The sequence below is a fragment of the Caretta caretta genome, chromosome 4 (genome assembly GCF_965140235.1).
Source record: "Caretta caretta isolate rCarCar2 chromosome 4, rCarCar1.hap1, whole genome shotgun sequence".
In the NCBI taxonomy this organism is placed as follows: Eukaryota; Metazoa; Chordata; order Testudines; family Cheloniidae; genus Caretta; species Caretta caretta.
In genome coordinates this window covers 70,820,548-70,835,540 of record NC_134209.1, presented here as the reverse complement: position 1 = coordinate 70,835,540, position 14,993 = coordinate 70,820,548, and the positions used below count along the sequence as shown (strand labels likewise).

Sequence of the window (14,993 nt, the reverse complement as noted above, 5' to 3'; positions counted from 1 at the left end):
ATTTTGAGCCCCGAAGGTCCATCCAGAATAGCGGTCACGCTCATTAAGGCCATCCAGTCTAACTATAAGACTATATGGCAGACCCCAGCCTCCAGCGCTCCAACGGCTAAAGGAGTAGAGCGTAAATACTTTGCCCCATCTAAGGGCTATGAGTTCCTGTTCTGCCACCCGAATCCATGCTCCCTAGTGGTTTCGACTGTGAACGAAAGGGAGCACCATGGTCAGCAGGCCCCAGCCTCTAAGGCCAAGGAGGCGAAACCCCTGGACCTTTTTGGTAGAAAGGTGTACTCATCTGGGGGCCTTCAGTTGAGGATTGCTAACCAACAGGCCATCCTCAAGAGGCACAATTTCAACTCCTGGGCAGTGGTGGGGAAGTTTAAGGACAGCCTCCCGCAAGGTTCACAACAGGAGTTCACAACCCTGGTGGACAAGGGCAAGGCAGTAGCCAAGACCTCTCTCCAGGCCTCCCTGGATTCAGCAGACGCGGCGGCTAGAACAGTCGCATCAGGGGTGCTCATGAGGCGCTCGGCATGGCTCCAGGAGTCAGGCTTGCTCCCCGAGGTCCAGAATACACTCCAGGACTTCCCCTTCGAAGGGTCCGGACTCTTCTGGGACCAGACAGACGCGAGGTTGCATAGTCTCAAGGACTCGCGAGCTACGCTCAAGTCACTGGGTATGCACACCCCGGCGACCCAGAGGAAGCCCTTTAAGCCTCAGCCTCCCCCTCAACGCCAGTAGCAGACTCGCCATAGGCATGAGCCATACTGTAGGCGAGGCAGGGATAACAGGCCAGAACCAAGGCCAGCAGAAACCTCAGCCGGGCACTAAGCCAGGCTTTTGAAGGTGCGCTTGAGGACAGCGTACCAGACCAGTCACCAGATCCGTCCCTTTGTTTCCTGAACTGCCTGTCCTGTTTCCCCCGTGCATGGTCCACCATTACATCAGACCATTGGGTATTACGCACGGTGCGGAGCGGGTACTCGCTGCAGTTCGCCTCCCTCCCCCCCTTCCCCATCTCTTTTCAGGGACCCCTTTCACGAGCATCTCCTAGAGGAGTAAGTCCGCTCGCTGCTAGAGGCGGGGGCAGTAGAGGCGGTGCCTCACGGCCTAAGGGGAAAAGGGTTCTACTCCCGGTACTTCCTCATCCCCAAGGCCAAAGGGGTCCTTTGCCCAATCCTAGACCTGCACAGGCTCTACAAGTTCATGGTCAAGGCCCAGTTCCGCATGGTCTCTGGGCACCATCATCCCTTCCCTGGATCCAGGGGACTGGTACGTTGCCCTTGACATGAAGGACGCGTACTTTCATATCGCCATCTTCCCAGCACATCGATGGTTCCTACGCTTCACCGTGGGCCAAGAACATTACCAGTTTGTGGTTTTCCCTTTCGGACTAGCCACGGCCCCAAGGGTGTTCATGAAGTGCATGGCGGTGGTGGCGGCCTTCTTACGGAGGCAGAGAATCCGGGTGTACCCGTACCTCGATGACTGGCTCCTGGCGGGCCGATCTGAGGCGGAGGTGCGGGGCCATGTGGAGGTAGCCCTGAGATTGTTCCGCAAACTGGGGCTCCTGGTCAACGTCCCCAAGTCCACGCTCGGACCCACGCAGAAAGTGGAATTCATAGGGGCAGTCCTGAACACGATGCAGGCCAGGGCAAGCCTTCTGGTATCCCAATTCTGGGCTATCCAACAAGCAGTGGCCTCCCTGCGCCAGTTTCCAACAACAACAGTCTGCGGCTGCTGGGCCACATGGCAACATGCACACACGTGGTCAGGCATGCCAGACTGAGATTCAGGACTCTGCAGGCGTGGCTCGCTCAGGTGTACTGCCCAGGCAGGGACCCCCTGGACTTGGTAGTGACAGCCCCAAGGGAAGTGCTGGACTCCCTGCTGTGGTGGCAGTCCCAGCCTATGGTTTGCGAAGGCATCCCCTTTGCCGCCCCACTTCCGGACCTGATGCTGGTAACGGATGCATCAGACCACGGATGGGGGGACTGACGTTGGGGTCCTCATGACGCAGGAGTTGTGGTCTGAAGCAGAGCAGTCACTCCATATCAACGTGAAGGAGCTCAGGGCAGTTCATCTCGCCTGCCAGACCTTTCACGCCACTCTGAGTGGTCACAGCGTGACAGTTCTGACAGATAATACTACTGCCATGTTTTATATAAACAAGCAGGGTGGAGCTCGTTCCTCGCCACTGTGTCGCGAGGCTCTCCTCCTCTGGGACCTTTGCATAGCCCATGAAATTCACCTCGAGGCGTCCTATCTCCTGGGGGTGCAGAACGAGCTGGCGGACTCACTCAGCAGGTCGTACCACATGCACGAGTGGACGCTCAGGGTGGACGTTGTGCTTTCGCTCTTCTGCAGGTGAGGGTTTTCCCAGGTAGATCTGTTTGCCACCAGGGCCAACGCCCAGTGCCCGTGGTTCTGCTCGTTCCAGGGCCGCAGCCCGGGCTCACTCGCGGACGTGTTTGCGATCCTGTGGAGCGGGGGCTTGATGTATGCCTTTCCCCTGCTCCCCTTGGTGCACAAGGTCCTGCTCAAGGTGCGCAGGGCAGCAGTGATCCTCATCGCCCCAGCCTGGGCCCGCCAACACTGGTACACATCGCTCCTAGAGCTGTCGGTGGAGGTCCCAGTAGTCCTGCCCCTACACCGGGACCTCATTACACAGGACGACGGGCGGCTTCTCCACCCCGACCTGCAGTCACTGCACCTGATGGCGTGGAGGCTCTGTGGCTAAATGCCCTGGAGAGCCAGTGCTCCCTTCCTGTTCAGCAGATTCTGCTTGGCAGTAGAAAGCCCTCTACCAGGGAGGCCTATATGGCCAAGTGGAAAAGGTTCTCATGTTGGTGTGAACCCCGACAGGTGCGGCCGGGCCAGGCCCCGGTGCAGGCCATTCTGGAGTACCTCCTGCACCTCAAGCAGCAAGGGCTAGCCCCGTCCTCACTCAGAGTGCACCTGGCGGCCATCTACGCCTTCCATCCGGGGTTCTCGGTAGGCTCGGTGTTTTCCCACCCAATGGTGGGACAGTTCCTTAAGAGGTTGGAGAGGGTGTTCTCGTGTTCCTGCACCCCAGTCCCTCCATGGAACCTTAACCTGGTCCTTTCTAAACTCATGGGACCCCCTTTCGAGCCCCTCGCTACCTGTTCTCTCCTCCACCTTTCCTGGAAGGTGGCGTTTCTGGTTGCCATTACCTCGGCCAGAAGGGTGTCCGAACTGAGGACCCTCACTTCTGAGCCACCGTACACAGTATTTCATAAAGACAAGGTGCAGCTCCGGCCGCACCCCAAGTTCCTCCCTAAGGTGGTCTCCCAATTCCATCTGGGCCAGGATATTTGTCTGCCGGTGTTCTTCCCGAAACCCCATACAGACCCGAGTCACTGCAGCTTGCACACCTTGGATGTGCGTCGAGCGCTGGCGTTCTATTTGGAGCGCACCAAGCCCTTTCACAACTCTGCGCAGCTGTTTGTGGCTGTAGCTGAGAGGATAAATGGCCACCCAGTGTCGGCGCAGCGGATTTCGTCTCGGATAACAAGCTGCATCTGGACGTGCGATGAGTTCGCAGGTGTTTTGGCCTCGGTGGTCATGGCCCACTCGACCAGGGCACAGGCGACTTCCACGGCGTTCCTGTCACAGGTCCTGATCCAGGAGATCTGCAGAGCAGCCATCTGGTCCTCGGTGCACACCTTCACGACCCACTATGTGGTCAACCAGCAGTCCAGAGACGCGGCAGTTGGCAGAGCGGTCCTCCGAGCAGTTGTTCCGTGACTCCTACCCTCCTCCAGAGGTAAGCTTGTAATTCACCTAATGTGGAATGGACGTGAACAAACACACAAAGAAAAAATGGTTACTTACTTTCTCGTAACTGTTGTTCTTTGAGATGTGTTGTTCACGTCCATTCCACCACCCACCCTCCTATCCCTCTGTCGGAGTTGCCGGCAAGAAGGAACTGGAGGGGGTCAGGCTGGCACGGGTATATATGCACGGCGCAGTGGCTCCACTTGGGGGGCCCGCCAGCCTGACAGGAGCCGCCAAGGAAAAAAGTTTCCGGTGCTCGTGCACGCAGCGCGCGCACACCTAATGTGGAATGGACATGAACAACACATCTCGAAGAACAACAGTTACGAGAAATGTTTCAGAGTAGCAGCCGTGTTAGTCTGTATTCGCAAAAAGAAAAGGAGTACTTGTGGCACCTTAGAGACTAACCAGTTTATTTGAGCATAAGCTTTCGTGAGCTACAGCTCACTTCAGTAACTATTTTTTTTTACAGTCTGGATTTCTGTCTTCAATTACAGTTGTGCAAACCCTTTAAAGCGAATAGGTTTGTATAGGCATAAATTGGGTCAGAATATAGCCCTGCAACTGGAACTTGTGATATTTTGATCACTTGTGAGCCAGAATAGAATCCAGCTCACTGACCTGTACCTGTGTTAACTCTGCTGAGCTAACAGGAGTAAAAGGTAGTAAATTTTATTAGAAGCAGAAGATATGACTTTCCATACACACTGGGAGCCAATCTGTAAGTAAGAAGGTGCCATTTCTACATAATAATGTCTCAAAGTAGAACCACACTTTTATCTGTGTGGTCCCTGCTGGGAACTTCTGCTGCAATAAAACATTTCCTCCAGAATAGTTGTCTAACCACTACTCCATTCGCTTTCCATCATAAGCCTTTCTTCTTGGAACTGTTTTTCATAGTGGAAGGATATATTCTGTAAAATAGCAACAAAATGTGTTCCCTTTAAAAAATTTTTTTTTTTACAACTGAAGCCATGAGTTCCAGACAACAAATGCCTGTAGTAGTAGTAATAAGCTGCTGTATTTTCTTAATGACAGAAAAGGAGAGAGTGGAAAAATATAGAACAGCGTTCCACCCTGTGACAAAGCAGAAAAGGGTTAAAAAGCTGCTCTTGGGGCAGAGCCTGAGACACAAGATATTTGTGTCACATAACTGACGGGTTGATATGAATGGATCGTTAAAGGACTGGCTAAAACCCACCCATATCAATGGAGAATCCCAAAAGACGACAAGAAACCCAAGGACTGAACAGCTGACATCTAACAACGGGAAACTCTGGCAGGCAGAATATATGACTTCAGCATGTGTCTGCAGGAGGAGGACAATGGACTGAGAGATGCCAGGAGGCTAGGGTAAGAGCTGGCCTTTGGAGAAAGACAGGAGCTCATCTGAGACTGAAGGACAGAGAAAGAAGCCAAGATGGTTCCATCAAGGGTGTCCTGGGTTGGCCAGTATGAACTATGTCTTAATCTTTGCTTTTCTATGCTTCCAGTTGAGTAATAAACCCTACTCTGTTTCAAAAAGGCTGCCTGATATCATTACAACTACTTGCAGAGATGCATCAAACTCTGAAGATGGCAAAAAGTTACTGAATTGGAGCTCCATCTCCACTGGACTCACGGGCCAGATCTCACATTGTGTAAAACGAGTGCTGGAGCCTAGAGGCTCAATCCTGGAAAAGTGGCCAATTGGCCAACCCTAAAGGAGGAGTGAAACCCCTTAGGGGCCTGGCACACTGAAGGGATTTAAACAAGGGACTGTTTAAAAGCTGGGGCTTAGCACAGCTCCTGTGATGTATGACACACCCATAATTAAATAAGTGTGAGTTCATTACTATAGCTGTCTAACCTCAGAGCTAGTATTCAATTTTATAAGGGCAGAGAGAAAGAGAAAAACTTATATAACCAAACCTAGGGCTAGAGTAAGAGCTGTCCTTACGTTCATTAACAGATTTATCAGATCATCTAGTCTGACTGCCTGTATGACACAAGCCATAAAACTTCATCATGATTAAAGCATATCTTCCAAAAAGGCATCCAGTCTTGAGTTGAAGACTTTAGGAGATAAAGAATTTGCCACCTGCCTTGAAGCATCCTTGTATGTGCTACCCAGACCTGTGGTCCAGGTGAATAGAAGTAAGTGAACACTGTTATACCCGTTTACGTCTCCTTCCCCAGGAGCAGGTGAGGGAGAGGAGGAGACTAGGGAATGGGCAGAACCTGGACGTCATCTCCTCTGTCTTCTGGCCAGTACAGTTGAGTTGGCATGAGGTGTGCTATACTTTGCTGCTGGTACAGATCAGCAGAAGAGACATTCTGATTCTGAGGCATTTCTCTCACAAAATCCTTTCATTGTTCCTGGAGTAGAGCAACTTACGTACCACTCTTTGCTCAGGGATGTCCTAAAGTCACAATTTATTCCTTAAAGAGCAGACATTTCAAAATTTAACACTTTCTCCAGAACCTTTTCACTCTTCACTTACATCTAACTGTATCTTAAAAAATGAAAGCGACTTTTTAACTATTCATTGGCTTATTCCACACAAAAATACCCAGTAGTGAGTTGGTCAAAATTGTAAAATATATACATTTGATCATTCCATGTGAGCTGACAGTGACAATGTTCGAAAAATTTAAAATCCATGTTTATACATTTACCCTCTCGAAACAAAAAGATAAAGACCTTTTCTTTCAAGCTACAGTTGCTCAAATTACTTCAGGAAATGCCAAACGTTTTATGTCCCTGAAATAACATTTTGCTGAGCTGTCTCACTAATTGTAAAATACAGTCATGGTCAGAAGGCAAAAAAGAAGTCAACAGAGAAGGCGGCTGCTTCTTAGAAATGGCATCTGGTAATGGGTTAGAAACTGAGCAACAATAGATTCTGAATCCATCTGTATCTTTGCTGAATTGTGCTGTGGTTTGTCACACTGGAATAAGTGTCTTCTGTTACTAGTAGAAAACATTCTTCCTTAATTTTGAGCACTCTTTAGAATATATTTTAATTATGTCAAGAGACAGTTTGTTATTATAATGTACTAACAGTATAACTGGAAAGTTGACGAAATGTAAATTTGAATATTTATAGCAATTTTAGGTATTTTCCATCCTTCTACTTAAGAACTCATTGTTCCAAATTAGTGATTCAGTTTGATGTTCCTTTTCAAGCAAATATGTTATATTTAATCCTCCTAAAGTGGTGTGACTTTAATATAATTTCCACTCTATTTGATGAAGAGCACCACCAGATTGAGACAGTGTCAATCTTGACCTCCTGATATCATTCCTAATAGATCTGTCTTGTGAGTCAGAAAATGATTAAGACAGTGCTTAGCTTAAAAAAATATGTTTTACTGAATTGCCAGAGGTGGTCTTGCCTCCACTGGTTTCCATAAAGGGTGTTGGGGCATCTTCCTAGTAGAAGTCTATTCATATATAGAACTCTCTCCATATTTACTCTGCTACATTGGTTGAGTCATTTGAGAAACTTTATACAATTACTACTACTCTGGCATTTTAACAGACTTTCCTTAATAAACTCAGGCCTGGGCTGCACTACGAGTTTGTCGGCTTTAGCAGTGTTAAATCCGAATTAATCCTGCACCCGTCCACACAACGAAGCCATTTTTTCGACATAAAGGGCTCTTAAAACCGATTTCTGTACTCTTCTCCAACGAGGGGATTAGCGCTGAAATTGACATCACCATTTTGAATTAGGGTTAGTGAGGATGCAATTCGAAGGTATTGGTCTCCGGGAGCTATCCCACAGTGCACCATTGTGACCGCTCTGGACAGCACTCTGAACTCGGATGCACTGGCCAGGTGCACAGGAAAAGGCCCGGGAACTTTTGAATCTCATTTTCTGTTTGGCTAGGCGAGCTCATCAGCACAGGTGACCATGCAGAGCTCATCAGTACAGGTGACCATGCAGTCCCAGAATTGAAAAACAGCTCCAGCATGGACTAAATGGGAGGTACGGGATCTGATCGCTGTATGGGGAGAGGAATCCGTGCTATCAGAACTACATTCCAAAAGGTGAAATGCCAAAACATTTCAAAAAATCTCAGAGGCCATGAGGGACAGAGGCTACATCAGGGACACAATACAGTGCCGGGCAAAACTTAAGGAGCCCAGACAAGCGTACCAGAAAATCAAAGACTCAAACAGACGCTCCGGGACAGAGCCCCGACATGCCGCTTCTACACTGAGCTGCATGCAGTTCTAAGGGGGGCCGCCGCCACTACCCCACCCCTGTCCGTGGACTCCGAGGATGGGGTACTCTCCGCCATGGCTGAGGATTTTGCAGATGGGGAAGATGACGAGGAGGAGGACAAGCTTGGGGAGAGCACACAGCACACTGTTCTCCCCGGCAGCCAGGATCTTTTTATCACCCTGACTGAAATACCCTCCCAACCCAACGAAGCCAGAGAAGGGACCTCTGGTGAGTGTACCTTTTAAAATATAATACATATTAAAAAATGCTTGCTTTTATAATGATTAAGTAGCCCTGAGGACTTGGGATGCATTTGTGGCCAGTATTGCTACTGGAAAAGTCTTTTAACGTGTCTGGGGATGGAGCAGAAATCCTCCAGGGAATCTCCCTGAAGCTCTCCTGGAGGTACTCTAAAAGCCTTTGCAGAAGGTTTCTGGGGAGAGCAGCCTTATTCCGTCCTCCATGGTAGGACACTTTACCATGCCATGCTAGTAGCAAGTAATCTGGTATCATTGCATGACAAAGCCTGGCAGTGCATGGTCCCGGTGTTTGCTGGCATTCAAGCAACATCCGTTCTTTATATGTGTTATTCTCAAGAGAGTGATATCGTTCATGCTAACCTGGTTGAAATAGGGGAATTTGATTAAGGGGACATTCAGAGGTGGCCATTCCTACTGGGCTGTTTGCCTGTGGCTGAAAATAAAACCTCCCCGCAATTAGCCATGCAGTGGGAGGGGCGGCCATTAGCTCTGAGCTGTTTGCATTTGGCTGGCAGAGGTCTTCCCTGATACCAGCCAGGTGGTGGGGGGAGGGGAAAAGCGATCATCCCAGAGAATTGGATGGGGGGAGGGGGTTAGTTTGGTTTCTGCTGCTGCACATTAACAGGAAAACTGCAGCAGTAAATGGCCAACTCAACGGGCTTTGCTTGATATGGGAAAGGAGGGGGCTGCTGTTATGAAGGTTGCAGAAGCCAAAAGACTATGGCTTACCATGGCTGCCTGCAAGCCGAGTTCTGTTGCCTGGCCCCGAGTGTGTGATCTCTAACACCAAAGCCGCAGGCACTCAATATAAGATGCAAAATGCAACCTTGTACCAAAATCACATGTGCTATGCAATGTGAATAGTGTTGTTCACTGTGAAAGAGTATAGCCATTGTTCTGTAAAATGTATCTTTTTAAATACTTCACTCCCTTTTTTTCCTCCAGCAACTGCAAATGTTTCAAGCCTCCCTCCTCTGTCCCAGAGGCTATTTCAGATAAGGCGGCGAAAAAAATGCGCGCGCGATGAAATGTTCTCTGAGCTCATGCAGTTGTCCAGCACTGACAGAGCTGTGTAGAGGGACACAATAGCAGAGTACAGGACAGTAGCCGATGAACGTGAGGAGAGGTGGCGGCAGGAAGATCAGAGGAGGCATGAGGAAATGCTGGGGATACTGTGGGATCAAATGGACATGCTCCGGCGTCTGGTGGAGGTTCATGAATGGCAGCAGGATCACAGACTGCCGCTGCAGGCCCTGCTTAACCGCGCTCCCTCCTCCCCAAGTTCCATAGCCTCCTCACCCAGACGCCCAAGAACGCGGTGTGGGAGGCTCCGGGCACCCAACCACTCCACCCCAGTGGAGAGCCCAAGCAACAGAAGGCTGGCATTCAACAAGTTCTGTCTGTAGCCCCACCACAGTTAGGGAATCCCATTGCAGCAAAGTTATCCACTATGACCTGCGCATTTCTCAGAGTCAGTACCTTTGATAGCAGCAGCTCAGTGATTGCGTTGGCTACTTGCATCACAGCAACCCCCACAGTAGATTTGCCCACTCCTAATTATTACCGACTGACCGGTAGCTGTCTGGCATTACAAGCTTCCACAGGGCTATTGCCACTCACTTGTGACCTGTGAGGGCTGCTCTCATCTTGGTATTCTTGCACTTCAGGGCAGGGGAAAGCAAGTCACAAAGTTCAGATGCGTAAGGGCACTTCCATGGAACTTTGTGACGAAACTTAAAAGGGAAATGACCTGGCTGAGTCACTCCCATGTTTGCCCAGGCGCCCCAACCTCATCGAGGTCGGTTAAAAGAGCACCCTGGACTATGTCGACGACAGCTAGCAGTCATACTGCAGTGTCTGCTGCCAAAAGCAATGCAGTACCACGTCTGCCAGCACCCAGGAGACATACGGTGACGGTTAGCTGAGCGGGCTCCATGCTTACCGTGGTATGGCGTCTGCACAAGTAACTCAAGAAAAAAGGCACAAAACGATTGTCTGCCCTTGCTTTCACGGAGGGAGGGAGGAAAGGGGGGCCTGATGAGTACCCAGAACCACCCGTGACAATGTTCTAGCCCCATCAGGTACTGGAATTTCTACCCAGAATTCAAATGGGTGGTGGAGACTGCGGGAACTGTGGGATAGCTACCCACAGTGCAACGCTCCGGAAGTCGACGGTTGTCTCAGTACTGTGGACACACTCCACCGACTACATGCACTTAGAGCATTTGTGTGGGGACACACACAATCGACAGTATAAAAACGCTTTTTACAAAACCGACTTCTGTAAATTCAACCTAATTTTGTAGTGTAGACAAGGCCTCATATTTAATCTCAATGAACAATGTCCTAAAAAATCTTAAATTTGACTATCAATTTTCTTGTTCAAAATTGTACTTATTTAAGGACAGACAGGCAGAAATGGGTTTCCTTCTACCCATTGATCAGTCATTCTCAAAACATGAGAGGAAAAAGGAGGACACATAGTCTCATGAATAAACAGCACACTTTTGCTTCCTCCTTAGAATCTCAAAGTGACAGAGTGATGGGGAAGAGAGAAAAATCAAAGTGCAGCTTCATATAGAAACTGGAGTGAGTGCTACCAAATCAGTGTCTATGTAGCTGAAGTGAGACTGCCTTCTCCACAGCTGTAAATATAATGGTCATGTTGGTGGAAAAGGAAGAAAGAGATTAAAAACACAAAGAAGAAGGAGGAGGACAAAAGAGACAAGAGGAAGGCGAAGAGAAAGAGAGTTAAATGGGAGGAAAATAATTTTTAACCAAGTCGTTTATCAAATAATGTATTATACATCAACTAAAGATAGGAATTTGGTTTTGGTTCTGTTGATGTGCGTTCATTGTAGGCAGACATCTTTAAACAGCATAATCTGGATATTGATATGTGCTAGGTTTATAGGTTTCCCCCTTGCCTGTGATCATCTCTTGCTCCTAATGTAGACTTTTAAATTAACTGTGACAGAAGAAAAATAAGGAAGATATTGAAGTAAAGTAGAATGCCCCCAAAAAGGGGATAAGGGAAGAAACTCTAAAATGTCCCAAAATAAATAACTAAAATTGGCCAACTATCATTTAAACAGCCAGCGTCAAAGCAGGATACCATGTGCATTTGATATCTCCCATCCTTCATTCAGTTGTGTGAAAACAAATTCTCAGATGACTTTGGAGGAACTCTGTTGCTTGACTAAAAAGGGGCTGAATCTCATTTACACTGTATTGCTCCAGCAGAATAAAGGGGTCTTAAAGGGGCTTAGATGTAAATGAGAATCAGAGTTGAACTGAAATAGACTTGTGACTTTTTCTGAGTTTCATCAGTTATATTGAATACCACTAAAACCAATAATTAAGGCAGAATATGTACAGAATATGATATATAACACACGATATATACATTTAAAACATTTTAAATATTAAAACCAGCTATCCATATTAACAGCACTAAAGCATTCTAAAACATAATTACTGTGCCATTATTCCATGTCTCAGATGGTCAAAGCCACTTGATATTTGGTCTTGTGCCTCACAATGTACCTGTATGCAATTTATGATGCAGCAAACATGTCCTGATGTACTTTCTTGCTCTATTATACTATACTGTAGAGTGCACTTCCCTGGATCTTTTGGTATTTCCATTCACTTCATGTACACTATAGACCTCTGTGCACTTTAAGGGTTAATCCGTTTATTTTTGTTGTTGCTTCTTAATTCAGAAATCCTGACTGTTCTTGAAAAGGACAAGTGGCCAATATTAAATCTTATGGAAGAATTACAAGTATTGATTTTGGAGAATCACTCTAGTCCTATATGAACATCTTAGAAAGAGTCATATTTAAATATAACCATTATTACTGAGATTCTGAACTCTTGACTCATGAAAGCTCCCTTTAAAATCAAGAGGAGTTTTGACTGTGTAAGGCGGGAGCATGGAGCCCAAAAGAAGACTCTATGCCCATGCTACTGCCTTTTACATTGGAAGTGCTGCTAAAGTTCAAGGTTGTTTCTGTAGTTATATGTAGACTATACGAGAATTAACAAAAACATGATACATGTAATTATTCAAGCAGTCAGAATAAAATACATTTAGAGATATTGATCCCATTCATCTGAGTTAAATGCTGAAAATGAATTTGTTTTGAGGAACGCTGCTCCCAAAGACAGCTGCTATGGACAAGGCACTGCATTACCCTTTCAAAGAGGCAGAAATTATAGCAGTTATTTCTTTTGCTTTAAGCAAAAGAGTAAATTGGTAACATTTTGCCAGTTCAACAGATCTCATAAATTGCTAGTTAAGGATGCCCTTCCCTTAAGCTATGATCAGCCAGTAAGTGATTGCTGTCATGATGTCCACCACAGGTCCCACAGACTTGTGTTTTGTGGCTTTAACTTGTATTTGTTTGGGAAGTTTTGTGAATAGACTGTCATTGTTGCCATTCTGAAGTGGAATGAACTTTCCTGATAGTGAAGTGGAATTAATCTCTTACCATTAATAAAGTTATTTTTTCCCTAATTCACTTCCAGAGTTGTTAGTTTTGTTATTGGTCAAACTCTGGTCTCCTTGATACTGCTGTAAGTTCAGAGTTACTCCACTGAAATCACTGAAGTTGTTCTGGATTTATGCCAGTGTAACTGAAAGCAGAATTTGGCATGGTTACTTCAAATGCATCTACATTGCTATTTATGAAATCACAATAAGGGAATATGTAACAGTCTGCTTCCTGCCATATTTAAGTTCCACCCTTCTCCCACTTTTGGGGTGCACTCTGAGAATGTTTTATGTTTTACTAAAACTTGGTGTAGGATTCCATGAACTCAGTGTCTTCATTATTAATTTTTTCTGTATTTTCAGGAATTATTTACTTGATATCAACTCTCAGTCATTTGGATCATACCATGATGTTCTTGACTGTTTCTGCACGGGATGGAGGTGGCCTTACCTCTGTTGTTAATGCATCCGTCACAGTAAACATCCTCCAGACTACTTTGGCACCAGCTATATTTGAGAGGTCACGGTATACCTTTTCTGTTCCTGAAGATATCCCTGAAGGCAGCCCTGTTGGAACTGTAAAAGCCAGAGAGCCTTTAAGTAAGTTGTCCTCTTAGATTGCATTCAGACAGATTACAACACGTTCTAATTGTAACTGGTACAGAAACATATGAAAAAGATCTCTCTCTTTTAGCTCATCATTTTTTAAAATGTGTCAAACATACTAGTAGGCTGGTGGACTCAATCACCCACCTGTGGAAAAAATCAGCCGCACCGAGATCAGTTCATAGTCCTTGCCTCAGTGATCTCTGTATTGTCCAACACGCAAAAAAGGAAATGTCGAGTGAGAACGCAAAATAATAGTCCTGTTTCTAACATAATCTGTGGGACCCTTTGGCATCTTAGTAGTCAGAGCCTCCACCCAGCATAGGTGAATTTGCGGAGCGTCTCACCCCCTCGTAGTCATCCACTGCAGTTACAGGAGTGTTTTCCCAACTCTCTCCTGGAGGTTCCCTCTGAGAATTGAGACCCACATTTATATTCCTGCCTGGTAATCATCAGACCCAGTCACCTGATGCTGGCCAACTGGGTCAGATGATTCTCTGCACCTGCCTGCCAGGCTTCTCTCCACAACAGGAATAACCAGGCTGTAAAAAGAACAGTTCACCATTACAATACTATATACAAGAAGTATGCTTAAGTTTACAACTGGATCCCCTTTGTATGCCTTTAGAACATAGATTCCCAAACTGTGGTCCATGGAGTACTTCTTGGTGGTCTGTGGTGAGCTGGTAGGTCACATGGGGTACTGCTTCCACCCTAATTGGTCCACACTGAAAAAGTTAACAAATCCCGGTATTAGAGCAATAGTAAGGTGCAACTCTTTGAGGGAATCTAGACAACTTGTTGCCTCAAAAAATGTTTTCCCAAATCAAATGGCGAAATCCTGGTGATCTTATAATGTTTTTCTAAATCTATTTTATTCTTTATTTTCTTAGAGGAAAAGGCTCAAATCCTGCTATATTCTTTATAGCTGCAGAAGACCCTAACTGGGCAGCTCTGGTGTGGCTCTTCTGCAGATCACTGTGGAAGTAGGATTTGGGAATCTCGCAAAAGGAATCCAAATACCATGTTGGTGATGGAGTTCTACATATAAGGAAGCAGGGGCAAGGGCTTTGGATAGATTTGTGAGTACATCAATCCACCGCCTTTCTCCCCCATGGAAGGACAGTGTATTGGCTGTAGGTGTCCTGCCAGGGCTAAAGTAGTGCCCAGGGAGTGGCTCTGCTAATGTTCTGTGGTCCTGTGGAAAAGGATGGGAAAGAATATTAAGCTGTAGTGGAATATTTAATGATCTTGGACGTAGTAAAAGTACATTTAGAGAAAAACTCAATGAAATGCAATTCTTTTAATGTATTGCCATGTATCTCAGTTCTTGCTGTAGTGAATCTCAGCTTATAGTGAAATTGTTCTGTTAAAAATGGCATAATTATTGGAGGTTTTCACTATATTTTATATAACGAGAAGAAAATGAGAGAGCAATGACATTTTCTCTATAAAGGTTTATCATACCAGGGAGTTGAAAATCAAACATCTCATAAATGGACAAAATAGATGCCGTCAAATGCAGCCTGTATAGTATTCATTTTATTGAAGGGCTCCAGGGACATGAGCAAGAAAACATAAAGAGCTCAGGAAAGAAAAACATCTGTAAAGGGGATTTCA

At 46.5% G+C, this 14,993-nt stretch overlaps 1 protein-coding gene across 1 annotated transcript in view; it reads left to right on the top strand.

The window, feature by feature from the left end:
• The window catches only part of DCHS2 (dachsous cadherin-related 2), a 236,584-nt gene that overhangs the window by 147,061 nt on the left and 74,530 nt on the right, over positions 1-14,993 (top strand). The window contains exon 4 of the mRNA XM_048847435.2: positions 13,131-13,367. Within this exon, the coding sequence (XP_048703392.2) occupies positions 13,131-13,367 (237 nt within the window). The remainder of the gene's footprint in view (positions 1-13,130; positions 13,368-14,993) is intronic.